The 25,870-nt window shown below is 50.8% G+C and overlaps 6 protein-coding genes across 6 annotated transcripts; 2 read left to right on the top strand and 4 right to left on the bottom strand.

The window, feature by feature from the left end:
- Positions 1-1,066: 1,066 nt before the first annotated feature.
- On the bottom strand, positions 1,067-5,754 carry G6P (Glucose-6-Phosphatase). Its single transcript, XM_003747096.1, has 5 exons — positions 5,649-5,754; positions 3,014-3,227; positions 2,336-2,606; positions 1,838-2,080; positions 1,067-1,658 (listed from the first exon to the last, which is right to left on the bottom strand). Exons 1-5 carry the CDS (start codon positions 5,699-5,701, stop codon positions 1,390-1,392), a joined length of 1,050 nt encoding a protein of 349 aa, XP_003747144.1. The 5' UTR covers positions 5,702-5,754; the 3' UTR covers positions 1,067-1,389.
- A 2,504-nt stretch (positions 5,755-8,258) lies between these two features.
- LOC100898762 (membrane-associated tyrosine- and threonine-specific cdc2-inhibitory kinase wee-1.3) lies at positions 8,259-10,564 on the bottom strand. The gene is made up of 6 exons (XM_003747097.1): positions 10,441-10,564; positions 10,130-10,349; positions 9,811-10,047; positions 9,553-9,700; positions 9,224-9,439; positions 8,259-9,065 (listed from the first exon to the last, which is right to left on the bottom strand). The coding sequence occupies exons 1-6, from the start codon at positions 10,555-10,557 to the stop codon at positions 8,945-8,947; spliced, it is 1,059 nt and encodes a 352-aa protein (XP_003747145.1). The 5' UTR covers positions 10,558-10,564; the 3' UTR covers positions 8,259-8,944.
- Positions 10,565-10,568: 4 nt separating this feature from the next.
- LOC108864737 (uncharacterized) lies at positions 10,569-12,726 on the bottom strand. The gene is made up of 4 exons (XM_018640929.1): positions 12,580-12,726; positions 10,884-11,141; positions 10,631-10,656; positions 10,569-10,587 (listed from the first exon to the last, which is right to left on the bottom strand). The coding sequence occupies exons 1-4, from the start codon at positions 12,625-12,627 to the stop codon at positions 10,569-10,571; spliced, it is 351 nt and encodes a 116-aa protein (XP_018496445.1). The 5' UTR covers positions 12,628-12,726.
- A 905-nt stretch (positions 12,727-13,631) lies between these two features.
- LOC100898908 (glutaryl-CoA dehydrogenase, mitochondrial) lies at positions 13,632-16,611 on the top strand. The gene is made up of 9 exons (XM_003747098.2): positions 13,632-13,860; positions 14,127-14,336; positions 14,601-14,744; positions 14,868-14,991; positions 15,113-15,285; positions 15,374-15,657; positions 15,791-16,020; positions 16,142-16,302; positions 16,412-16,611. Exons 2-9 carry the CDS (start codon positions 14,252-14,254, stop codon positions 16,480-16,482), a joined length of 1,272 nt encoding a protein of 423 aa, XP_003747146.1. The 5' UTR covers positions 13,632-13,860; positions 14,127-14,251; the 3' UTR covers positions 16,483-16,611.
- An 849-nt stretch (positions 16,612-17,460) lies between these two features.
- On the top strand, positions 17,461-19,554 carry LOC100899053 (ATP-binding cassette sub-family F member 2). Its single transcript, XM_003747099.2, has one exon. The coding sequence runs from the start codon at positions 17,595-17,597 to the stop codon at positions 19,473-19,475; it is 1,881 nt and encodes a 626-aa protein (XP_003747147.1). The 5' UTR covers positions 17,461-17,594; the 3' UTR covers positions 19,476-19,554.
- Positions 19,555-22,503: 2,949 nt separating this feature from the next.
- On the bottom strand, positions 22,504-25,870 carry wnd (Mitogen-activated protein kinase kinase kinase 13 wallenda). Its single transcript, XM_003747178.1, has 2 exons — positions 24,461-25,870; positions 22,504-22,794 (listed from the first exon to the last, which is right to left on the bottom strand). Exons 1-2 carry the CDS (start codon positions 25,868-25,870, stop codon positions 22,504-22,506), a joined length of 1,701 nt encoding a protein of 566 aa, XP_003747226.1.

The following is a 25,870-nucleotide window of genomic DNA, read 5'->3' on the forward strand; positions in this document are numbered from 1 at the left end:
TAAAGCCCCGAGTTCGGTAGAGTCCTCCGCCAGCACTTTTGAAACTGGAATCCTGATACTTGAACCTGTTTTGCCCCCGAGGCATTCCCGGGAGACTGCAGACGCGTTGCTTTCAATATAGTACAACGCATTCCGTGATAAGATCGGATCTATTCCGCCGAGATTCACGCTGAATCACGTACATCAAGAGCCTATAGAGCGTATAGTGCGAACCTTACGAGCGAATCAACGAAACGAGAGCTGGTCATTTGATCGAGCGCTTTCGATTCCGTCGTCCTGATTGTAATGCTAAGGTCAACTGAGTCGGAACGATTGTTGCTGTCAAAGGTTCCTCATCGACCGAGCTGGGACCAGACTTCACAAGTTTTTCACGCGAACACGCAATCGATTTGTTATCAACTGGACATATATATCATCGAACATAGTAAGGAATGTTATCAAATCTAGCCCTTCATACCGTTCTCGACGAGAGTTATGACGTTCTACATTCTATGCTCGGAGAATCTGAGCGAGCTGTTCCAAAGAATAGCAGGGGATTCATACCACGTTACTCGACACGTATTTCCTTTCGTAAACGAGTTCTGCACCCGGAAGAGACCGAAATTCTGTTTCCCTATATGCCCCTTCCCAGAGTGGCAGCCTCCTCCCGAACGGGTGGAGGGGGAAGGGGATATTCTCCGTGCAATGCTCGTATTTCTACCTGGACTATATTCGACCCGCTTAGAGGTTTCGACTTCAGCTTTGTGCGCACGCTCCCGGCTCGATGCCTGGCGAACGGTATTTGATTTCCATCTTACGTGAATATGCCGGCTCCCGGCTACTATGTGCGATACGGTCGTTCCTGTCAAGACTTGACATGAATGTCCAGACCCCTTTCTGATACGGGTCTCGAAGCTGGAACATCTATATTTATAAAACTGGAGCATGAGAGTATTTAAGGTATGTTAAAGAAGAATATTATATACGTGCATTCATCTACCTATGGCCAGGTAATTTCCAGATGGCTGATATGTAGGAACAAGAATATAGCTAATTTTACATGGAGGCGGAGAGAGTGCCAAATAAATTCGATTGTTTGAGCTTTTCACGCTTTTCCGTACTCTCTTCTGAGACGGAGCGCACACATCCGTTCTTCCGAGCGGAGTCATATTTAATTAGCGTTCCTTCCACTATATGAACAAAATAATTAGGAATATAGATCATTTCCTCAGATGATATCTGATCGACTCGTATGTACATTCGGCGACTATGAATCGGACGAAGAAAGAACCCGGTGGCATTATATCAGAGAGCGACCTCACTCCTTGTCGCTCGGCTCCGACTCCGCGGACGTGTTGTGTGTGAAGCAATCTTCGTCGGTCGTTCTTCCTTTGTCTGTCACCACATCATCTAAAGCTTTTTCTTGTCTTTGACCTCGCCACCGATGACCTTGAGGACCAGTGAAGGCACGACGGCAAAGAGCATATACGCCGCCGCGACGTAGTACGAAAACGCGACGATGTAGAAAAAGAGTGGCGAAGCATCTTTGAACGGCACATCGATATTTTCCGAGAGTTTCCCGATGATGGCAGCAGCAACCCCCATCACGACCCGGCTGCCGGTCGAAATCTCTTTGCCCGCAATACTGAAGACACCACAATGCGTGGCGAGGCCCACTCCTGGAAGGAAGACGAGGAGGGCGTAAAGGACTGGGTTTTTCCGACTCGGCGTAAACTAGCATTCGTCTATCCAACTACGGGAAGAACGCTCGCAGCCTCGAGGGTAGCGAGGATTCGGTGGAAGGAAATCTGCGAGTGAGACTTCGGCAGAGCCTGAGCTCTCGAATGTCGAAACTTACCGGCGCAAAATCCGAGGAATCTCGTCATGGAGAAGTAGGGCGTTGTGTTCACGTGGATCCACTCAGGCCGAGCGCAGTGCTTCTGAGCGCGGCCTATCGTCGAGAGTACATCGACGCCGACAGTCTCCAAGATCCGCTTTGTCGCCATGGTCGACACGAAGAGGAACAATGTCAGGAAGAGGTATTTTTTGAGCGACCACCTCGAAGTATCCAAGCCCACCAGCGAGGATGCTATGGCGAATCCTGGAAAAAATTCTACGATTCAGTGCCGGAATCCAAATTGTTCACCTCATCCTCGAGTTTATCCACCCAATTGACAAAAGATCGATGCACCGAACTTTCACATCGCGAGACGAGCAGGGAAATCAACCATTCCTCGTGTACCTAGCAGCCTAGAACTATTACTCGCAAGAGGAACGCAGGCTTGCGGAAATAGATAAGGAGCGAAGACTTCCATGATCGTGACATTTCGAACTCGACGGGGAACGGGACACTCACCGATTGCCACGCCAAGCATACACTGATGGGGGAAATGGGCCGCGATGTAGAGTCTGCTTAAGCTCACGCCTACAACAACTGCGATGAAAGCTGGGATCAGTACGAAACGCGAGATCCATCGGTGTTTCCTCGCGAAAACCTTCGTCGTCAAAAAGTGCACGATCGCGTAGTTCAAAGCGGTTTGCAGCTGAGCGTGACCCGAAGGTGAACCCGGGCCAGTTTCGCATGTCAGGGGGAACTGCTTGATAATTGTGTCTCCTGGGTGGGCGGGCTGGAATTGAATTTCATTTTACTAATTCTCTGTTCGGGAAAGACCCCCCACGAGCCGGACCGAAGCAGCTCGTGTCAAGACTCGAGCTTTCAACACGTAGCGGAGCGACTTTCTTCCGCGGGTGTTTCGCTGAGCGTTAGGTCGGCGAAAATACTATTGCTCAGAGGGCTTCGACCGAAGCCCCACTGCCGCAGTGGATACGGGCTTTCCGAAGGAAACAATCGTTCTGATTCATCCGACCGGCAGCGTCGGGCGCCTAATGCCTACGCAAGTCTGTCCCTGACAATACACAGCCGATAAGGAACTCGACGTCGCCGAGAGCCCGCTGAGCACCCGAGCCGAATATTCCTCGTTCGGCACGGGACTGCACGGAGGGGATCGATGCAAATGAAAGAATGTGTACTCACAGTCATATTCTCCATGACCCACCAATACGGTCGGTGACCCAAGAGGATCCATTTGAGAACCATATTCGCCCACTCCGTTATGATGACGACCAGCAGCATAGCCCTTCCGGAGTTCTGACACAAAGCGTAGAACAGCGGTGGATAGACGAAGAATGCATAAGCTGGATCGCAGAACGATGAGATGTCTTGGAACAGGTCACAGTACGGTTCGCCACTGGAAGGAGTCAATTGTAAATTTCCGTGAAGTAAACACGATTTGAATGCTCCAATTGATGCTCATTATTTGCGGAGTAGAGTGTTCGCGATCAGGCTTGCGCGAAAATAAATCTCAGAGAGGAAAGATACGCCCGAGTGCAAAGAGCCGCCTCGAAAAACTACGGGGAGCTTCGTGGCTCGCCCGGAGTTCGTCATCCACCATGGATCATGCTACAGAGGAGAATAGTTATCTTATGGATTTTCTAGAAACGAAATTCAAGGTGGAAGTACCAGGCTCCGTTCTGAGACCGAACCCAAACTGTTGCACGAAAGAAACCAGATGGAGATTCCAAATAGGTACTCGAAGCGAGGGCATGGAATAATTCTCCCAAATCGCTTGGGTGGCCAGGATCACTGAAAGGCGCGACATCCTCGGGTATAATATCGAAGGAATCTAATAGATGCTTCGTGCCTCACACCAAGACGACTGATACGAGGGACGGGGTTGCAATGACACTTCCCGTGTATTCGGATGTATCGACGTCTCTCGGGTGTCGTGAATGTTGGGATACCGTTGAATGGAAATGGATCGTGCGCGGACAGCTCTGACTGGACACGGTAATAAGGGATCAATTTCCAGTTAGCGGGACTGGCTCGCCGAAGTTCATCGACTCTACACCTTCTGCGATCCCATCACTCCTCATGCTCGAATGATATTCCTTTCATCGATTCTGACTCTGTGGTCCCGCAGTCCAACAATCACGAATCAGTTCAAGGTGAAAACCCTCTCCAGCTCATTGCAAGACTTGCAGGGAGCGGCGTGCATTTCCACGCGATTCTAAAGAAACATCGATTAGTGTTCACTGATACGGTGCAAACGCTCGAAAATCCCGATCTTTCCGCCGTCATCCATCACTAGGCTCATCGAGCATACACAATCTCGTATAAGAACCTACGCGTCGCAAATCTTGGAAAGCTTCCTGGAAACTTTGCCGGTATCCCCCTATCTAATCTCCGCTCAAAGAACAATTATGGAGAAATCAGGAAGCCTGTTGTCCTAGGAACTGTGTTCGCATCGAACACGTGACGGTCTGCCCAGCGAGTCGAGTAGCTGTCGGTGGAATTCGTCTTTAAGGGCGAGGCTCATTGCAAATCGGGAAACTCGTCTATTAGCCCAGTTCCCATCCGCGACTTCGCTTGCAGCTAAATTCGGATCGGCCTGGCTACGGGGAACCACCGCGGCAAGAATGCCATAATTAAGTTTCCCATTAGCGTTGAGATGGTCGAACGCTCGGCTCCCCGGCAGCTCCACGTGGAAACCGCGCGTCGAGCAGGCGGAATTTTACTAAGAACTCCCGTGAGGCTTTCGGGGGGATGTCCAGAGATATATGATGGAGGGTCCCCAGATCCAGATCAGGATCCCCATAGAGATTTCTGTCTCGGCTTCCGAGAGCGTTGTGGTAAAGTTTCTCACAAGGCTTTCTGTCGATTATTCTAAGAGGGAGCTCCGATGACGAATGTACATACTCGCAAAAGTATGCAGATTCATCCTTGATATCGCCCGGGTATATTCCTCCGCCTCAGTGGAATACAGCTCGAAGAATGAAATCCAGAATGTTCTACGACCACCGCGCATGTAAGGTCCGGAGATCGAACCTTTATCTCGCAGAATTAAGAGCTGCCGTGGTCGAGTCTATGTCCTGGAAACCGTACACCTTGTAAACACTATCAGCTGAGCTCTCCAGCGATGAAACGATTCCGCAATCCACCGTTGAGCGGAGCAGACACAAACGGATTGTGGCTTCAGAACGCAATAGGAGCGACTTGTCATGCTTCGAGACCCGCTCGCTGGGACGGATTCGATGGCAACGACGTCTATCCCGTTCGGAAGACCCTCGCCCCGGGGGAGCCTTGACAGTTTTTCTTGAAATCAATCATAGTGATCATCATAAACCATCAGCAATTAGTTCTCTATCGATGGTGAGGGTTTCCGTAAACTCGCTGCAGGGGGTGAAACCGAGCAGCGACGCATCCCATGCCGTGCAATATGAGAACAAGGGGCGCGCGGAATGCGATCGTTAAACTCGAATGATTTTTTCGATTGCTCGCGGATATCGGCTCGGTTCGATCGACAGGCTTTCCAGCCGTTTTTCAGTCCCTGATCGATCGCACTACAATCAAGCGTCTCCAACCCAATCCTTGCACCGAGGGGCTTACACAGATTGGAGACAGCGCTCCACGGAATGAAAAGTCGATTCTACGACGAGCGCCAGGCAGAACGGCTGAACGCGCGCAGGGCGCGAAACGTTTCCTCTCTGTCATCAAAGACACACAGCAGCACTCCGCTGACCTAGCCCTCGAGTCGACTGGTGATTCCGCTCTCCGAGGAAGTTCAAGGTCTGGGCTTGATTGGGTTTCGAACAGAATATTTAATACTCACTGTTTCTGGAGGACCTGTAAGGCCGTTATGCCGTGCTCGTAGAGGAACTCCATGATTGTCCAATTAGCACTGGAATGGTTGTGTATCTAAGCTCGTTGTCTTTACCGCAAGGTTGATGCGGCGAGGATATACTCCGGGAAAGAGGACAGACACTCAGGCTAGTTCGACATCATACCGCCGCCAGTTTGATTTGCTGTGATGACTCGATCTGTCAGCTCGGGGTTCGATGCCTCCGCTTGACCGTGGCTGGGGCCGAGGCTGCATCACATGGATCGGTGCTCTGTCGTCTTTTGGACAGTAAACTCTGATCTCGTCGAGTTCCGATCACGGGACTATCCGAAAGAACGAGCAAGATCGCCATCTATTTGGAGTATAGTGCGGAAGGTGAAGCGCCCAGAAACATGACATCCTTTCGAGGCCTCCACATTGTTTCTGGTGATTGGCCGTCGGTCGAATCACCCGTCTGGCATAATCTCCATCGTTTCATAGCCCTCGAATCCTGACTCCTGCGGGATCGCCTCCCCCCTCAAACGACGCTTGCGTTTGATTATTCGCGTCACGAATCCATGCCGATAAAGATTGAGCAACCCCTTGAGTTCGAGATTTTTCCCTCTCGCGGAACCTCAATTCTCCTGAGAAGAGATTGGAAACAATGAACCATGGCGTCTGAGTAGGACGCAACAGGACGGTTTCTCAAAAAGCTGCGGATCTACGGACGAAAAGTATGCACTACCTGGCGAGCTCCTATGACTGCCCCCTCCTACCTCCCCCTCCAACCGGAGTCTCATTACGAGGAGAACAGAGCGCGCACAATGTGCTCGCAGTTTTTCCATTCCAGATCCCTCGGCGAGAGAGATCGAATTCCGATTGGAATCACTTCCCAAAGCAAGAGCCTCTGGGCTCCCACCGACCCTCCGACATGGAGCGTCCGATCTCCTGAACAAGTTTACATTGTGTCGATGACAGACAGACTGCCCAGATGTGTTCTGTTTGAAGCGGTGGGTTCTTTCCCTGGTAGCGTCTTCGAGGAGGCCGGTGACTTAAGAATAATATCATGATTATGATTCATCTTGCCTCGCTGCAGAACGTCACGATCGAACCATTACAAGTCGATACGATCGAGTGAGGATTGTCGTTTCGCGGAAGGATTGAGCCCTCTCGGAGAGAGCTTCGAGATTCCCTGTCTGAGCCGAGAACAAAACTGGCATCGCAGCCGATTGTCTACGACCGTGACGCCGAATCCATCGAGGCTTTCGGAATCACGGATTGCTTACTCTCGCAGCGGTTCCATCACGCGGGGAAAAATAGCTCGATATCTTCGCTGGGGGATTTGGATTTCGGAATCGTTTCGGGAACCGAGAATGCCCTCCCATAAGTCACGACGATTCAGCGAATTCGCGCCGGACAGACGAGAGCAGGTTTTTACTACCAGTGATTGCAATCTGCTTGTCGACGTTTCTAGAGTCCATGGTTTTCGGGATGATTCGGTGGTTACCATGAATAACCGGAAGACTGTGCGGCATTTCAAGCGCCCCCGCTGTGCGAGTCCAAGGCCGTTCCAAGCAGGGCAGGCCGTTGCGTTCGAAGGTATCATACGCTCTAGCCAAACAAAGATTAAGGATGATTGTCTCCAATGGACCGTCAAGCTCGAGAAGAATCGACTTGTTCTCGAAAGATAGTTCTGACCGCAATATCGACAATATCGACCCATTCAGTTCGCTTCCAGTCCATCGCCGTCAGTGGGTAACGTGGATTGTCGGAGCCATGCGATAATCGAACCAACGGTCGTTTTGCACTGTCTAACGCGTCCTCGGAGAATTATGCTTCGGGACACCTTTGACGGGCGCGCATTCCATCCAACGTCGGATAGTCTTCGATTGGATCACGGACGAGGCATTGAGGAAGCGCAGGACGCCCCCGGAGCGATGATACCGGCGAAAATTTTCCCGTCTGAGACTCGGAAATTCCGCAATCTAGTCTGGAAGCCGTAAAACAGACTATATTCTCTGATAAGACCGATATGATTAGAGTGAATGCATCCGCTAGCACCATCGGCATTAGTTATCATTCGGTGCAGGCTCCGCTCACACGTGTACGTTCCGATATTATCTACGAAAGCCCTGACGAGCGAACTCGAGAGGGAGTGCGTCTGGCGAAGGCAGCGCGACCAAGGTCCCCACATAACTGACAACATATCTCCCGGCGTAAATTGAACATCTGTTGATAGAGATTCAAGCAAAGAGGAAAACAATGAAGAATAAGGTGACATAAAGGAATGACGTAAAGCATTCCATCGCGACGTTTCGGGGTGACTCGGTTCACGTCATACACTCTCGGGAACGAGTGTCCCGGTTCGACGGTCATGCTCTCGGGTCTCGGTGTGGGTATTTTTTTCTCATCCAATTCCCTTCCAAGGTTTCAGAAGTGGATTGCTCAGATTTCCGCTTTCCGTCCGTAAGGAGATCGCAGGCTAGACGTCGACTCGAGCGGTCAAGCCCTTTGAAAAGATGCTCCTGTCCTGTTCACGTTGATGCGACGTGCAATAATGTACAATAGGATTGAAATTATTTACATGCGTATATCACCGCGGAGTCAGCCCACGACTCGATGTTCAATTTCTATTTCTTTTATTCTTACTAATTCAGAAATGTCACAGATTTTGGCTCATATATATTAAGTGGTCAATCACAGGTGTAAGTAGTGTTCTTTAGCCTCGTATCGCTGCACCCATGGTACATGCATGATTAAAACTTCGAGGAAACATATCGAGAGCATTTCCGCTGTTTGTCGGTGAGGACGGCTCCGTCGAACGTCCTCTGCTTCCGGCATCGGTCGCTATCTCTTGACCGGGGGCATATGGAAATTTTTCGAGAGCCGGGAAAACAACTCCTCGATCCGGTGGACGAGCGAAGAGACACTTAGGGTGGCCGTTGCAGGGAACCAACTCACAAAAGTATGGACTGCGATCTCGGCATACAGCAGGATAAGGTTGCCGGGGTCGCCTTTCCAAACAACCGAGACCGCATCCGACGGCGTCGGAGAAGAAGAACAATTAGGTCAAGTAAAGCTAGACTTCAGTCGACCACAGATATTAGCGCTCGGATTCTTAGAGCCGGAATGACATGACTCTTTTTTCTTTCTAGAAGGAACAATCGCTTCGTCATATTTGTTCAAAGGAGAGGGTACGTTGTATTAAAGAATACGCCTGCTTATACGGGGCGAATTATTTATATGAAGTATGCGAATAAGATTGCGACGGAGAGCCTGGACTGGAGAGGACTCGAGCCGGAAGGGGATCAGAAGTCCTCGGGCAATTGCTCTCCGGCATCTTCACTTTCCTCCATATCGGTGAAACGTTCCGTGAGGTTGACTCTGCCTGTTAAACTCTCCTCATCCACGCCGATCAAAGGGGTGTGCCTGGAATGCGGAGAATCGACAGCGTTTTAGTCAACAGCTCTCGAGGTTCTCCCGAGGAACTAAACTCGGTCCCTTGGCTCCTATGTCTCGTACAGAATCTACTCTTTCGATTGCGCATCAACTCTCCCTTCCCGCCCCACAAAGTCCCACGAACTCACACTCGGCTGGGGGTGCTTGAGGATCTGAGTGATTCTCTGTAACGATTATCCATGAAAGACAATGTCGGTGTCGCCGGTGGTTGCGGCATCGAAGATCTCTGTGAAGGAGTCAGAGGACGTTTCCGCATCAGGGGTCGCAACTTCGATAGAAGATGTCGAGGGCACAGGATCGCAAGGAGTTGCAGTACGTTATTAAATACAGTGTTCATTCTGTACCTGAGGAAAGCAGAATTGTAAGGAAAAACTAGAGCTAGCGGCTAAGCGGTTGCCAATCCGAGATTGAAAATCGAAGCGGGAAGCATCAAATTCGCGGAAACGCCTCAACTCACTTGAAGCGATTCCTCGCGAGTTGTTTCTCCCGTTCGAGAACTCGGAGCTGCATTTCACGGGTTTCGAGGAGTTCCTCTGGACTCGGCCTTTCCTGGGGCTTGCTCGCCAACAGCCACCGGAGGGTTTCCCAGAGTTCGTCACTCTTACCTGTGGTTGATGAAAGGATTTTAATCTGATTCCGTTTTTTTTTAGCAGGAGGAATCCACATCGGGACGAGGTACATATTCTCTTCAGTCGGAAGTCGATGTCTCTCATACCTCTCATCTCTTCCGCAAAATTCTTTCTCCAATCCTCCGGACGGAACTTGAGATCAGCCCATGTGTCCTGGTATCGCGCATGTCTTGGATGCAGTATACCCATGGCGATCTGTAGGACAGTGGCGCCTATCGAATACGAGTCCGCTTTCGGCGTGTACGAGGTTAAGTTAAATGTCTCCGGAGCAGCATATCGTCCGTCGCCCTCAACAGCTTTATTTTTGTTCCCATCAACGAAATCTACGGAGGAACAAATCTTAGCTCGAATCTTCCCGGATATCGAATTCGGTATGAATTCCTACTTCCGCATGCTTCCACTCACTGAAAGCGATGCCGAAGTCTCCCAGCTTGAAACGGCCGTCTTCGATACCGGTGAACACATTCTCGGGTTTGATGTCCAAATGGACTATTTTATGACGATGCAGATGTCTTGCTGCTTGCATAATATCGATCATGACACTCCAGCATAGGTCTTCGGGTATCAAATCCGGTTGTAAATAAGGAATTTCTTCGTTGATAGAGGAAGTTTGTATCAAGTTTTTCTGCAAGAGCAAAAGAGTCATCCAATGGGCCATGAATGCCGAGATCCTCCAAAACGACATAAAGTTCTCAAGAATGATCCGGAGATCTCACCAAGAACTTCGCCAGATCGCCTTGACAGAGTTCAGTCTGAATGAAGAGCTTCTGTCCTTCTTGCCATGCCCGTTTGAAGCCCACTATATTAGGATGGGAAGGGAGGCATTCCAACATCTTGACTTCCTTCAGCAGAGACTTCCGTCTCTCGCGAGAAGTGAAGGGTTCTCTGAGCTCTTTGATAGCATACAGTTTGCCATCTTCTTTCTGGCGACACTGGAATTGAAAAAAATATATGGATCGACTGCTTGCAAAATTCATGTCAATCTGAACGCTTCTGAATACATGGTGTTGGAGTCCGAGGCAGTGGACTCCGGCCGCTGCCCAACGAGAAGTCTCATGATGTATGACATCTTTCGGGGAGAAAACGAACACTCCCACCGGTCGGTGGGCGGAATATTCCAAGACCTGAGATAAGTGTGCACATCTGGGGAAACAATCACCTTGTACACCGCTGCGAAACATCCTGAACCTAGAGGTTCGATGACTTCGAAACAGCTGTTATAGTAGCTCGTCGATTTGGACCTGTCGAAGAATGGGCTGTCGAGGTTCTCATTGCCGTTGAACGATATAGCCAACGTCTCATTGAGAGCATCATGCTCCTCCTGCAGTTCCGCTAATCGCGGATTTCTGCATTTTTGACGACCGGGCACAGGCGTCGATTCTGTCGGTCCCAGGGACAATGGACGATTGGTTCGCATCTGCAAAACGACGGTGGGGAGTTCTTAGCACAGAATCCGCTGATTGATCCGGGGGACAGGATGATGTATCCACTAGAGCAGCGCTCAAACACGGAGTGGGTACCCTTTTCTTCGACGAAAGCTCTTCGTCGGCGAACGAATCACTTCGTCTCCGTCTCGTCGGGGAGAAATTGTCGCCCATGGCACTTCACAAGTCACGAGAAGTCGGGCACCACATCTTCCGTCGAGAGCTAATCGCTATCTCCGGAAGATTGAGCTCCTCGATCGCGGTCGGCAATCCGCGAGAGATCGTCGCTGAGATTTCGACCGATGACTGTCACTCGCGAGCTCCTATCTGCGACGCTAATGTCTTCGCTGACAGGATTCGATTCCGATTCGAATAGCCACAAGAATCTGATTCATTTATGTAGCACAGTTTCTCACATTCACGCCCCACTGACAGTGAGGCTGAAATTATTTTGCTCTCGTCTTTGTTTGAAATTGGCCCCGAGGCGCCAAAAGTTAGTCCGCCATTTTGAAATGGCGCGAAAACTGCGCGAGACCCCGAGAGCCGCATGACTTCGAATCGTCCCACAGTCTTGGGCCCCTCGGACAGGGTTTTCGACCTTCATTCCCGCCAATACAGGGACAGGCGGCAAAGATCGGAGTGTCTAAGGGTCGAGGTTCTCGATCGAGGCCGCGCGGGAGCGACTTGATCGCGGGGAGCTGTTCGCAATCAAGAGACCCCTTGGTGACGACAGGAGCGCGTGGTACGGCTCCCGCTTGGAACGTATCACGTTCACTTATTCTCTGCTATGGGAATGTTTCCTACCGAATGATGATTGATATACGTAGCATCTGTCTACAGATTATTCGGAGCACCGTTAGTTGCTTCGCTCGGGAGGGATTGAGAGTGGGTTTGCTCGATGCTGGAATTCGATCCCCGATGTTCGTGAGATTGATCATCAATCATCCCGTCGTTCGGTAGAATCGTGCGCGAAGTTTCCCGCATCACAAAGGGATAAGGGATACGGTAATGCAGGCGAATCGACGCATATTGAAGGTCAGAGTCACTCCATTGCAGCTCTGGACATGAAGTCGATCCGAGCGACCGCGAGGGGAAGACCACGAACGGCTCTGCTTCAATCGTTATTACATGGAAACGCTTTTGTACGAATCAAGTACCGAGGGAGCACTCCTCTGGGAACTGCAGCGTAGTCGGCGATCTCGTCGATATGGAGGAATTCCAACGTGAAACTGCGCCTCCGTATGCGACCGAAATGGTGTATTCTTCCCCTCTACATCGATTTCCAGGGGGGAAATGTAAAATGTAGGGCGTTTTCACGGCTGAACCCTTCTGATCTTGGATAGCTAACATGGAACCGAAATCCCATGCCCTTCAAACACCGGAGAGACCATAAGGATCGTCTGGAAGAAATATTACAAACTAACCACGTACCCGAATTATGCTGAAATCTTCCTCAGCGTTCTTCCGTCCCGAACCCATCCTCCTACCATCGGCTAAGGGTGGGGTTCCTAGCTTGAATGAAAACTTTTGAGTATTGATACCACGAAGAAAAATCGTCTTTCCCAGCAGGGAATCTGCACGGACTACAAGGAAATCAAAACCATTAGACGAAGAGTATGCTCCGGAAGCATACGACAGAATTTGCAGGAGGTGGTGGGGGAATCGAGAATTCGCTTGAGATCCATTGGAAACGAAGGGCTCGTCTTTTTCGTCTTCTGAGGCTCGACTAGGGATCCACGTTCTCCCCCGCGTATTCTCGCTCGTACATTGTATTTTCCAACGTTACAGGTACAAAGTTCGAAACAAGAATGTGATCACCCCTCGATTGACCGGGGCGGCCTTCCAACCGTCAGGAACTAGAATCGAGAGCAAGATTCACGATCGCCACCCTCGGTCGTGTAAGCGAGAGGTTCGATAAGCCCATGCACCATGCAGCGAAGTCCACAGTCGGTTGGGAATCCTGGATGCGGGGCTCCTCGGAGAAAGGTGAAAAGCTTTGACGAGAGTGTTGAAATCTTCGGGAAGCTTACCACGAGTCCACGGACGAGACCGAGAAAGTAGACTAGCCGTCGAGACTGCTGCTGATCTCCTCTGTCAACTCTATTCGAAGACTTGTTGATAAGGTCCTCGAGATTTCTCCGAAACCACCTGTCGAACGGCTCCGGAAGAACAACTCGAGGGAGCGGAGCATCCACAAGTCGACGAAGAGCTGCAGAAACGAATCACCAGAATCTCTATACACCACAAACTTCTCCCAACTCACGATGTCGCTTAGCGTGAACCCGGAGAAAACGGATCCATCCGAATTATCATGTGGGGGTTGAGCAGGCGAATTCCCAGATGTTAGGAAGGCAACAAGCAGCAACAACCGGCAAACTTATTGGAGGTACGCCAAGGAAGCGCCCGAACAAGCTCTGACCGATAGAGAGGATCATCAGCATCATCCCCTTCCCTCTCCTGTCGAAACTTTCAATTTCCAAGATCCCTGCGCCGTCTCCACTCTTTGTACGCATTTCCCAGGTTTTTGTGATGTTGTGATACATGTAATTTTTGGCAGTTTGAGGCATACGCACAAGCGCGCGAAAGGAAGGCTCTCAAGCATACGAGCTGTTCTTAATGTCAGCAAAGCCTTGACGGTGTCTGTACGGACGGATTCTATCGGCCTTGAGGAATATTCCATTCTGTGCTATATTCACCCCTCCCCCTTCAGCAGTAAGTGAATTTGTATTTCCGCAGGTAGAAAGTATTGGGCATGCAGCTCTCTAGACGCGTGCTAATCCTCCGAAGACAATTGTTGACATTCCGAGAATTTTCGGCTTTCTCATAGAGGGACTCATAGTCGCCGAGTTCCACAAATTCTGAAAAATCGCTCAGCTGTTCAGCAGGGATTGTCGTCGGAGGAGCGCGGGTTCAATTCCACGCTGAGCTGTCGAGGATGAACATTTATCACGATAAGTGATCCATTGATAAAATTTCAGGCTTGCCGGACGAGTTCCAGCCTGTAAAGATAAGAAGACGGGACAACAGGTAGCTTGACTCACTCGCGTCGTTGAATCGAATCCGATCAACGATATCGCGTCCTTTCTGGAGAAGAAACTACTATATGAACGCCATGCTGCCATCTGTTCTGCGTGTGATTGCGCGTTCGGCGGACTTGAAGTCTTTACGTCTTCTGTCGACATCAAAAGGTTAACCAGAGCTTCGAGAAAGTTTCTCCGTCCTCAATATCACTAGATTAGGAGTGACGAGCGTCTTCGAGTGATTCTCTTCCGATATCGCCCCGTGGGTCCTCATACTCGTGTCGATTGAAGAGAAGATCTTTTCCCATGAGATGCGTTTGGAGTTATCTCTATCTCAGGACTGAAATGATAAAGGATCGCCGCAAGGGCTCAATCCGTTGAGATATTGATGATGAATTAATTACCAATAATAATTGATAGAATTCTCCCTAGCCGCATCGTCGAAATTCGACTACAGAGATCCCTTCCTCTTGGACGAGCAGCTGAGCGATGAAGAGAAAATGGTTCGAGACAGTTTCCGGAGCTACTGCCAAGAGAAGCTTTTCCCCCGCGTCCTCATGGCGAACAGACTCGAACGTAAGTAAGCCGAGCTCGATTTATGTATCGTCGTCTTACGATGCAGTCGAAGGCAAATCAATTGAGTCAGATATCGTTTCGTGCCATCGACTCCGAATCTTGAATTTAGTCTTGCCATTGAAGGATTCGATCGCGAGATCATGAACGAGTTCGGGGAGCTCGGAGTCCTCGGATCCACCATTCAGGGTTATGGTTGTGCTGGTACGAATTATGTGACTTATGGCTTGATAGCCCGCGAGGTCGAACGGTAAGTTACCAGGCGACTCGCTCTCGAATCGGGTCATCGCTACCCGTCGGGAGTTGAGAGAACCCACCTGCCTCGGAGAGCAGAATCCGACAGGAGAGTTAGAGCTTCCCTCGTCTTGCAGAGTCGACAGCGGTTATCGATCCGCTATGAGTGTACAGTCGTCGCTCGTCATGTTGCCGATCTCCACATTCGGGTCAGAAGAACAAAAGCAGAAGTATCTCCCCAAGCTGGCAAAAGGCGAACTGGTCGGCTGTTTCGGCCTCACAGAGCCCGATTTCGGCTCGAATCCGGCAGGTGAAAAAATGTCGCGCAATATCCTATGCCGTGAGAAGTTCTGGATCGAGTGTTCGCCATCGTCTTGCTCACGACGATTCCCCTCCAGGAATGGAAACGAAGGCCACTTATAACCCCTCTGGAAAAACATACACGCTTCGGGGATCGAAAACGTGGATCACCAATTCGCCGATTGCTGACGTCTTCGTCGTCTGGGCGAAGGACGACGCAGGCGACGTCAGAGGATTCATTCTGGAGAAGGGCATGAAAGGACTCAGTGCCCCGAAAATAGAAGGGAAATTCTCCCTACGAGCCAGCATGACTGGAATGATCATGATGGACGACGTCGAAGTTCCCGAATCCGCCATGCTACCCAATGTGAAGGGTTTGAAGGTGATTAATGAGACAGAATTAAAACAGACTGCAGACTACAAAAAAAAACGAGATCGGAGGGATTCGAATCCCGAGTATCGACATTGCACTCGGAGTCGACTCTGAAATGACTAAACTGATTTTTCTTGTCCAGGGACCATTCACGTGCCTGAACAATGCCAGATACGGGATCGCGTGGGGAGCATTGGGTGCCGCTGAGTTTTGCTTCGAGCAAGCGAGGCAATACACTATAGAACGAATCCAATTCAAAGATCCCCTCGCCAAGAATCAGCTGATACAGAAGAAATTCGCTGACATGCTCACGGAAATACACATTGGTTACCAGGCTTGTCTACGAGCCGGGCGACTCATGGACGAGAAGAAGTGAGCATTTAATTCTCCTTCATATTATCACGGCAGGCGGACGATCGATACGATTCTTCGCAATCGTGCCGCATTCCGATCGCTCCCGCATGGAAATCGCGATATCCCGAAAATTTTCCAGGTTGCAACCGGACCTGATCTCCATAATCAAGAGAAATTCGTGCGGGAAAGCCTTGGATATCGCGCGGACATCCCGCGACATCCTTGGTGGCAACGGTATCTGCGACGAATATCACATCATCCGTCACGTCATGAACTTGGAGGCGGTCAACACCTATGAAGGTTGGGACCGATTCCGGGTAACATTCGAAAGACTCGGGGGAAAATCGTACGGGGGCTGCCCCCGGATCGCGCGGATCGAGTGAATCACTCTGGAATTCGATTTTTTCAGGAACTCACGATGTCCATGCTCTCATACTGGGACGCGCAATCACCGGACTTCAGGCTTTTACATCCGACTAAGGAGGCTTGGATAATTCAAAAGCTGCTCCGGTTCATTACTCAGATGACTATGCAATCGATTCCGTCTCGCCTGAACTTGACGCAGCTCATTTCTTGTTATAAAATTTAAAATATATAATTTTTATGTGAGTGAAGAATTTCCATCATGATTAGAGTGCTACTTTTTCGGGGAAATTGATTGGGAATCCTGCACAGCGGGAGGAAGAGGTCAATTTGCGAGGGAAAGGGAATCATGTAGAATGAAAAATTCATCGAATGGTCGTCGTGGGCGTCGGGACCCCTGAGCGAGCATGGCCTCTCATTGATAAGGTCCTCTTAGAAATCTCTCTCAGTGGCGATGGTTCCGGGTTCCCCTCAGGGCAGGATCCGGTGACCCACCGATGCACATGAGGAAATTTACATCTGGTGGATCAACGTCGACGTACAATGGTAATGGCCATTGACCTTCGGCTGCAGCGTTTGGAGTCTCTTTACGCTCGACTGAATCACCATTTTTTTCTCTCACGACTGGGCGCAAAGGGGAGACGAGATCTCCGGGATTGAAACGTCAGGAAATAGGCGAAACTTCCCAGGAGGCAGAGTCTGGACGAAAATATGGAGAAAGTTAAAATAATTTCAGTCTTACTCCGACAGTGCCCTTCCCGGTGAATAGTTGTCACGACATGTCCTCGCCATCCCCCAGCCTCCACGAGGACGAGGACGAATGAGAGCAGGTGAATGCTGAGATGGTACGCATCAGGGATCAAGGCGCTTTTCCGCGACATGACTTGGTCGCCGTCCTTAATGTATCGCAGGTGGCGTGTGAGCGTAGCGGGGGACCATCAAGCTGAGCGGTTGGCAACGGCCGCAGCATTCCGTGAATTCTGCCCGCCAAGGAAAGATCACAAGCATCATCACACGTGGCGCTTCCTGTACTGATCCCTACTGCTGCTGCTACCACTGGCCACCGCCGCCTGCTCTGCAGTTCCATTTGCAGAAGACACACTCGTTCGACCGCCTGCCTAGTGACTCTGGTGGCGAACAGTTTGTGCCGCTGTTCATTGATCTATCTGTGATTTAGTCGTTATTCTAATTGTCTGTTGAAACTCCCAAGTTCTCCGAGCAAGGACACGATGCCGTCTGACGCTAAGAAAAAGCGAGATGCCAAGAAGAAGGAGGCTCTGAAGAATCGGAACATGCCCACCAAGAAAGGCGACTCGCCGGTTGAAGATGATTCACCGCCGACGAACGGCTCTTCAATCGTAAATGGAACGAATGGTGTCACAAGCGAGTACGCAGAGGATGAAATGGATGAGGTGACCAAGAAATTCGAGGAAGACATGCGGATGAACGCTGCTGCCCGCGCCGTCACCGGTGTTCTCTCTATCCACCCCCGGTCACGCGACGTGAAGATCGAGAACCTCTCCATCACCTTCCACGGCTGGGAGGTTTTGCAGGACACCAAGCTGGAATTGAATTGTGGACGACGTTACGGACTCATCGGAATGAATGGCTGCGGCAAATCCGCCCTGCTTTCGGCGATCGGCCGTCGAGAGCTGCCCGTCCAGGACTGCCTTGACATTTACCACCTCACTCGCGAGTGCCCCCCCTCAGACAAGACCGCTCTGCAAATGGTTCTGGACGTTGACAAGGAACGACTCCGGCTAGAGAAGCTCGCCGAGGAGTTGGCCTCCGCCGAAGATGACACGAGCCAGGAGCAGCTCATGGAAATTTACGAGAGATTGGACGACATGAACGCTGAAACGGCGCTCGCCAAGGCGTCATACATTCTCCACGGTCTGGGTTTCACGCTCGCCATGCAACACAAAAAGTGCAGGGATTTCTCCGGAGGTTGGAGGATGCGAATCGCCTTGGCACGTGCGCTCTACGTGAAGCCGCATATCCTGTTGCTCGACGAACCGACGAACCACTTGGACTTGGACGCCTGCGTGTGGCTGGAAGAAGAGCTGAAAACCTACAACCGTATCCTGATTCTGATTTCCCACTCGCAGGATTTCCTCAACGGTGTGTGCACCAACATCATCCACATGAATCAGCGTAAGCTCGAATACTACGGAGGAAACTACGACCAGTTCGTCATAACACGCGCGGAGCAACTCGAGAACCAGATGAAACGTTACAACTGGGAGCAAGCTCAGATCGCCGACATGAAAGACTACATCGCTCGATTCGGTCACGGATCGGCGAAATTGGCACGTCAAGCTCAATCGAAAGAAAAAACTCTCGCGAAAATGGTCGCTGGAGGTCTCACGGAGAAGGTGGTCCAAGATAAATCTGTGAGCTTCTACTTCCCGTCTTGCGGACCCATTCCCCCGCCTGTGATCATGGTTCAGGGCGTCTCGTTCAGATACAGCGATAACACCCCGCTCATTTACAAGAATCTCGAGTTTGGTATGGACCTCGACACGAGGGTCGCTCTGGTCGGTCCCAACGGAGCAGGGAAATCCACGCTGCTGAAACTTTTGTGCGGTGCGCTCGTGCCCACCGACGGCATCATCAGGACTCATTCTCATCTGAAAATCGCGCGTTACCACCAGCATCTCCACGAATCGCTCGACGTCGACCTGTCCGCGCTGGAATACATGATGAAGAGTTTTCCAGATGTTCGTGAGAAAGAAGAAATGCGAAAGATCATCGGTCGCTACGGGCTTACGGGACGGCAGCAGATTTGCCCCATCAGACAATTGTCGGACGGACAGAAATGTAGAGTTGTGTTCGCTTGGTTAGCGTGGCAAGTGCCTCATATGCTCTTCTTGGACGAACCTACGAATCATTTGGATATGGAAACTATCGATGCTCTCGCTGATGCCATCAATCATTTCGAAGGAGGCATGGTGCTCGTTTCCCACGATTTCCGTCTGATCTCTCAAGTAGCCAAAGAAATTTGGATCTGTGAGCATCAGACGGTCACCAAATGGCCGGGAGACATCAAGACCTACAAACAACATCTGAAAAACAAAGTCATGAAGGAGCTCGAGAAAATCAAAGTCTGAGAGCTGGAGTCTAGGGCTTACGTTCATTGCTACCGGAGACGAATTAATTAATTATTTTGATCAATAAATTGTTGACCGTGGAATACCATGTCTTCAATGGGGAGGAGGAGACGGAGAGGGGGGGGGGCAGGAATCTATGCTCTGCCACTTCTCCTGCCAAAAATCTTTTATAGACCGCACTCGATGCTCTCAGCTCAAGGGGTTCTCTTTCTGACCTCTGGGATCGATGAATGGTGGAGTCAGACGGCTCCGAGGGTTACGTCGATATCGAGAGATTTTTCCCCGCGAGCACGAAGTTCAGAGTCATTGATTTTCGACTCATCTATCATCGCGAATTTTTTCCCGGGCATTTTCTGGCCCTCGATCCTGACCCGATAATCTCTCATGGGGTAGGATGTAGGCTTTCGCTTCCAACAACAGATTTTGTGAAAGGAATTCCGAATACATCTGCTCTCGGATTGGCGTCATCTAACCAATGAGATGTGGGGAACGCATCGACAACAATTTGGCGATATCGAGACCGAAGTCTGTGCGCACCACCGATATCCATCCCAACTGCGGGACACCACCCTCAGCAAACCTGCTCGGCATCGAGCTTGGGCGAACGTTCCGCGTTCGACCTGTTTCGCCGTAGTTTCAAGAGAAGATCGGCCTCGAGCCCGATTGCTTCCACCCGAGTGGCACTGGAACGGAACGTCGCCTCCGGGGTATAGTTTGAGCTGCTTCGGTGCTCGAGGAAGCGCTAAGAAGTTCCCTATGACTTCCGTTTGCCGTCTGACCGTTTCTTATAAGAGGGACTGATGTTCTGTTCTGAAGTGACTGTTTCCGGACACGACGTTCCCGCGCTGCCGAATGTACCACGCTGAGCCGCGTCACACCGTAGCTGCCCTGGAATTACCACAGTAATTGACACAGGCATTCCGTCCTTAGTGATCGATAATCCGCCGGATCAGATAGGGATGCTATGGTGTCGACTGTTATCATTCGTCACGTTTAGGTGCGTTCTCTCGGAGCGAGTTCACCCTCGACAACCGGAGCTCTGTTGGAGACGGTCTTCCTTCGCTGATCCTGGACCCTGGCTCGTGCACTGAATCAGAGGATTTCTTGCGAAGCTAATCGCTTTTGGGGATCGATCCCTCCGAAGGACATGGAAGGATTCATCATCCTTTGTACCACGGCGGAGGGCTATCTCGACGATATAATCCGATTACTGATCGATTCCTTTTCGGTCGATGGGCGCAATGGATACAAGTCAAGAAGTTGAGTATACACAAGTGTATTTATTGCTCAAGTGCAGAAAACGCTGACACCCAATCGATTATTCACATGTAAAAGCTGTCACATACATATATCATACCATAAGTTATAACCAATTATTATATGTACAATAATGGAATGATCCAACTTCTTCATCTGGAAATTATAAAATCCAAGAGCGACTAGTCGGTCGAGATATACCTACGAGAAATCCCCTGATGCGGAGGTCCGTCATGCAATCGGAGTTTCCCGGACAGTTAATAGAACGGTAGTCAATCAAGGAGAATGGGGGTCTTCCGTCGAGTTCTGGGTACCGCTTTCCGTGAGAGCAGGTTCGACGTCGAATAATGCCTATATCAGCGCTAAATCGAATGAGTTTGTGTTGAGCCTCAATAGGAAAGACTGCCCTGTTTCTGAAGGGAGTTCGTCAATTTCACGCTGAGGCGCCAGTCTATGGAAACACCGAGGAAGGGAAACATCATCCAGAAAAAAAGGATTAGCCATCGATTTTACGGTAACGGGAACGCTCCTGCACGACGTCGAAGAGGAAAATTCCCGGCAAGACTGAGTGAACGAAAAGCCTGGGATCGAGGGCGCAGATCACAACAGGAAAATTTCGCAGACGGAAAGAGAGACAGCGAGGAGCTTCTCGCCCCAGGGTCGTCCGGAACAATCGAGAATCCAACTCATTGGGGCAAGGAGTCGCAGTCCGATGAGAGACATCTCTCCAATTACGGTGTCGTAATGAAATATTCCGTATCTGACCGAGAATGAACTCAATTGATTTACGTCTATGGAATCACTGACGCGCTCTTGTACAGTATCGGAACTCCAGCCACACGAGCAGAGGCTCATGAGCGGATTCCGGGAGTCAGATCTACCAACAACGCACACCTCGGCGCGGTGCGTTCTGGGAGTGAGCAATAGTTCCCAACGTCCTTCAAGCCTTTAGCCCTCTTTGTATTCTCAACGTTATACCCAAGGACCCTGCGGACCCGCTATGGAGTCCCAGTGGGTCGGGAAATCGCCATGGACCCTCGGGTGTATAGGGAGAACTCTGGGAACCACGGTCTCGAAGAATGGTGAGGGGGGGGGGGGGCGGCAAACTCTTCCCTTCTTGAGAGACCATTGTACAGAAGGTATTCCTATTTACAGCATTTTACACGGTCCCAGCGGGAATCGAGCGGAGCCAACGAACAGGAAGCTTCCGAGACATCAAGAGAGGGAATGTACAAAAAACGGAAGTTAGTATCCAAAATCAATGAGAAGCTCAGCTCGGAGCCGGAGCAGCGTGCTGACGCCGTGGGTTTTTTTCAGTCAATATCACTTCCGGATGTTCGGGTGAGCCCAGAGTCCGGCCAGTATACGCGGCCGGGTCGGAAATCGCTCACCCTTGAGTATTCGCAAAGTCTAGAAAATCGAACTTGCAAAGGCTTCCTACCGGAGGAACACTGGAATTCGAACACAATATCACGGCATCGTGGACGGGTGGTCCGTTCCGCGACGTCACAACCTGTTTTTTTCTCATGCGGCGGTGCGTGGACTGCACTATCGCGAGTCTACCGAACACAAGCTTTTGGAATATTCGTATTCTATGTATGTACATACGTCGTCGAACAAAAATAGGTCGAGCTGACCGGAGCCAGCGGGCGGAATGACTGAGCGTAGCTCTAAACTTCTGAACAGAACCGCCGCGTTTCTGATCGGTCGTCAGTGACTGAGGCACTGGGTATCGGGAATCGACTCCGAATCGACCCTGTCAGTTAAATTCCTACAACGAAACGGTCTGCGTTCCAGTATCCACGACGGCTATCCTGTTGATAGCCGTTGTACTTCGCGATGACCTCAGTCCACCAAAATTGTTGTTACTTTCATCACTCAACGAATGTGACAACCTGTACGTCCGCTTCTTGTTGGTTAGACTTTTCGAATATCGTTTCGGTGAAGATTGGTCGGATGAAGACGCTTCCAAGCTCGTCGGTGTCCGCAGATGAGTCGAAGTGCTCCCCATTGTGTTGAGTTCCGACTCTCGGAGCGCTAGGTTTCGCTCCCGCTGCTCAACCTGAAATCGAATGAAGCTCTCGTCAGTTGGAACCGTGAGGTGGTGGGGTCCGAGCTCGGGAACTTAGCGTAGGTGCCTATCCATGGGCAAGGCAGGCGGCCAAATGAACTTCAAAGGCCAATCCAGATTTGAGAGGAGTCTCTCTGCTGTGACACAGACTATTCACCATTTATCCGACAGCCCGCGCGGCCAAAGAGACTTCTCCACTATTCTCTCATTCGAATTCTAATCAATTCTCCCAAGGGTCGCGCAAATCAATGAAACCACGCTTAGTTATTCGGTGCATTCAAACATGAATGATTCGGTTTCCCGCCCTGATCGGAGGATGGCGATAAGGGCTCTGTGAGCACCCTGGAATCGTCTCCGGCTCCGAAATGTATCATCATTTCTGCAGGGAATAATTCAGTGGCCATCAGCGATTCCGTGGAAATGCTCCGGAGCTTTCAGTCTCCTTTCGGTGTCCGCAAGCGTACAGAGCCGACGTGAGAGATCGAAGGTTAGCATCTTCGAAGCTCAAGACCTTCCCGCCGGTAGGGCTCCGCGATGAGCCACGTCAACTTCGGCGGTGAAGCCATCGTTGAAATTCTCTCTCGTCGACTGCTCATGCCACACGGCGGGTGCAATCGCAACTCAATAAAAGAGAATTCTATTATGTCATCAACGAGCGATCGGCGTCATGTGTTAGAACAGATCTTTGCTCTGCGAGCGCGCGCAGACGACTCATCGACAAGAGTTCACTGAACGGCCTTCGCGGATTCGACGTTCGTCTCGTCGTCGGCGACGTTTTTCTGGAGAGAAGTGTACCCTACCAGCGAAGCGAGTTCAAGAGCGGAAATCTCGAAGCTTCCGTCGAAATGGTCTTGAGTGTCATTTCCGCAGCGAGGTCTCTGGCTATCCGAAGAACTCCACGTGTGTTCGGAAGCGCTTCGCGAATTGAAATCTGGGAGTTTCTTTCCCATCTCAAGAGGGCCCGCAGGTGTCCGTAGTTCTCCCAATCCGTTCAAGGACCCGGCTAATTCTATGTATACCAAGGTCCCTCCGAGGGAGCGGCATCCGAGAAACTTTACGATTTTAATGAATTTGCTTCTTCGTCAAAGTCGGTTCAAGATCGACGATGACCTCCGCTTGAGGGATGCTCGAATCCCACCAGGAGCCGCCGGGACTCTCCAAGCCAGCGGATCCGGCTGATTCCATGCCAGTATTTGTCGGAGGCAATTGAAATTCCGCCGCAGAGCCATCCTTACAAGCAGGGTCGTCATGAGCGGTGGAATGTGCACTAGCGAGAAGGAGTGTCTGGAATGCAGCAACTGCCCGTGTTGGATCGGATAGATGCTCCTGCAGCCAACAGCCAACGACGACTTTAGCATATCATGCGACCGTTGGGCGATTCAAGGGACCAGGCGACAAGACATCGACGGCAATCTGGCACGAAGGCGCAATTAGCGACTTTCGAGCTGCTCTTAGCAGCACAACGAGACGACATATTAAGCAAACCGGATAGAATATCTCGACCCGGTTTAGTCCAGAACCAATTTCGAAAAAGAAGGCAATGTAGGGGCACCTCTGCCGCGACTAGTGAAGATCTCGATTTCCCGACCCCATGGAAAAATCTCTAAAGAGGGGAAGCACCCTAGACGGCTCAAATACTTGAGGTTATCGAACTCACCTGCTGCAGAAGCGCTGTCGCTTCAAGGTAGAGTTTGTTGGCACGTTGCAGTCTCCGTTCGTAGTGAAGCCGGACTTCCTGAGCGTGTCGGAGCTCCTCGAGACGCTTTTTCAAGAGAACGCTCGCTTCCTCTTCCAGAGCCACCGGCGGTTTCAAGCTCGTGCATCGTACCTTACTCATGTACGTGCGGATCTCTTGACGCCAGTTCGCTTGCGTATTGAAATAAGTGTCTTTCGGCGTGGAGAGAATCTGAACGGCTGCGATTTCTAGATGGCTGAGGATGTGTTTGAATGAGGGACGGTTTTGAGGCTTCGCATTCCAGCACTGCATGAGCAGGAGTTTGAACCCGTCTGGGCACGAGGTTGGAATCGGCAACGAGAGCAGGTTGTTCCCGACTCCGTAGATAACAGCCGAGTAGTCGAGCTCTTTGTACGGAACCTCGCAGGTGAGCAGTTCCCAGAGAACTACACCGTACGACCAAATATCGACCTTCTCCGAACAGGGTTCCTGACGGATGACCTCGGGCGCCATCCATGCGACAGTACCCGCGAAACTCATCGGCGCCGAAGTCTCTCCGAGGGTTTTGCTCGTACCGAAATCGGTGATTTTCAGAATTTCGTTATAGCCTATGAGGATGTTTGGCGACTTCAAATCTCGATGTATGATCTTGTTGGTGTGGAGATACTGCATACCGGCCGCGATGTGCTTCGACCACTCGACCACGATGCACGGAGCGACGGGCCGACCATTGTGCAAAACGTCGTACAGCGAGCCGTTCGGACAGTACTCCATTACGAGGCAGTAGCACGGCGCTTGGCTGCAAACACCCTTGAAACGTACGAGGTTCGGATGGTTCAGTTTCTTCAGATGCCTTATGTCGGTCTCGACGAGTTTGTTGACTTTTTTCACAGCGACGTCCTCGCCCCGGTAGCTCCCCAGGAAAACTACACCCTGAGCTCCGGAGCCCAACCACTTGACGTCTTTGATATTCTCGAACGGAATCTCCCATTGGTCGTTGACAGCCTGTTTTTCCGCCTGCCGAGTGTTTATGACGTTCCACATCGGTCTCAAACACCCCAGCAGGCCTCCGAGCCAGGTTGAGGGCGAGGCTCCGAAACCCCCGACGATTCCGGTTTTGTACTGACCACCGTTCATCTGGTACGAGACGTGGATATCTCTTCTTGGAACGCTCGACTCCAGGGCTTCGACCCCTTGCGAGAACTCCACCGAGCTATCGAACGAGTCTCGACTCGTAGGGAACACCGAGTCCGGAGTGAGGATCAGCTCCGACTTGAAGGAAACTTCGAGGCTGGGATTGAGGAAAAAGTCCTGACAAAACTCATCTTCGATGTTCTTTTCTCCGTCTTCTTCGGGCGTTGCGGAGGGAGTATTCCGGTTGTCGGCATCCAT

This window comes from Galendromus occidentalis, unplaced genomic scaffold, assembly GCF_000255335.2.
Source record: "Galendromus occidentalis unplaced genomic scaffold, Mocc_1.1 scf7180000077512, whole genome shotgun sequence".
NCBI lineage: Eukaryota > Metazoa > Arthropoda > Arachnida > Mesostigmata > Phytoseiidae > Galendromus > Galendromus occidentalis.

Coding starts and splice junctions, on each gene's coding strand:
- LOC108864737 (XM_018640929.1), bottom strand. CDS start 12,627: ATGGGTTCGGGACGGAAGAACGCTGAGGAAGATTTCAGCATAATTCGG. Junction 11,142..12,579: donor AAGATTTCAGCATAATTCGG/GTACGTGGTTAG, acceptor GTCGTTTTGCAG/ATGCGAACCAATCGTCCATT. Junction 10,657..10,883: donor GTTTCGCAGCGGTGTACAAG/GTGATTGTTTCC, acceptor TTTCAATTCCAG/TGTCGCCAGAAAGAAGATGG.
- LOC100898908 (XM_003747098.2), top strand. CDS start 14,252: ATGAACGCCATGCTGCCATCTGTTCTGCGTGTGATTGCGCGTTCGGCG. Junction 14,337..14,600: donor TCTTCTGTCGACATCAAAAG/GTTAACCAGAGC, acceptor AATTCTCCCTAG/CCGCATCGTCGAAATTCGAC. Junction 15,286..15,373: donor TTTCGGCTCGAATCCGGCAG/GTGAAAAAATGT, acceptor ATTCCCCTCCAG/GAATGGAAACGAAGGCCACT.
- LOC100898762 (XM_003747097.1), bottom strand. CDS start 10,557: ATGTTGGAATGCCTCCCTTCCCATCCTAATATAGTGGGCTTCAAACGG. Junction 10,048..10,129: donor AGACTTCGGCATCGCTTTCA/GTGAGTGGAAGC, acceptor GTTCCTCCGTAG/ATTTCGTTGATGGGAACAAA. Junction 9,440..9,552: donor CTCGCGAGGAATCGCTTCAA/GTGAGTTGAGGC, acceptor TGCTTTCCTCAG/GTACAGAATGAACACTGTAT.
- wnd (XM_003747178.1), bottom strand. CDS start 25,870: ATGGATGCCGACAACCGGAATACTCCCTCCGCAACGCCCGAAGAAGAC. Junction 22,795..24,460: donor CGACAGCGCTTCTGCAGCAG/GTGAGTTCGATA, acceptor ATTCGATTTCAG/GTTGAGCAGCGGGAGCGAAA.
- LOC100899053 (XM_003747099.2), top strand. CDS start 17,595: ATGCCGTCTGACGCTAAGAAAAAGCGAGATGCCAAGAAGAAGGAGGCT.
- G6P (XM_003747096.1), bottom strand. CDS start 5,701: ATGGAGTTCCTCTACGAGCACGGCATAACGGCCTTACAGGTCCTCCAG. Junction 2,081..2,335: donor TATGCTTGGCGTGGCAATCG/GTGAGTGTCCCG, acceptor AATTTTTTCCAG/GATTCGCCATAGCATCCTCG. Junction 1,659..1,837: donor ATTCCTCGGATTTTGCGCCG/GTAAGTTTCGAC, acceptor TCTTCCTTCCAG/GAGTGGGCCTCGCCACGCAT.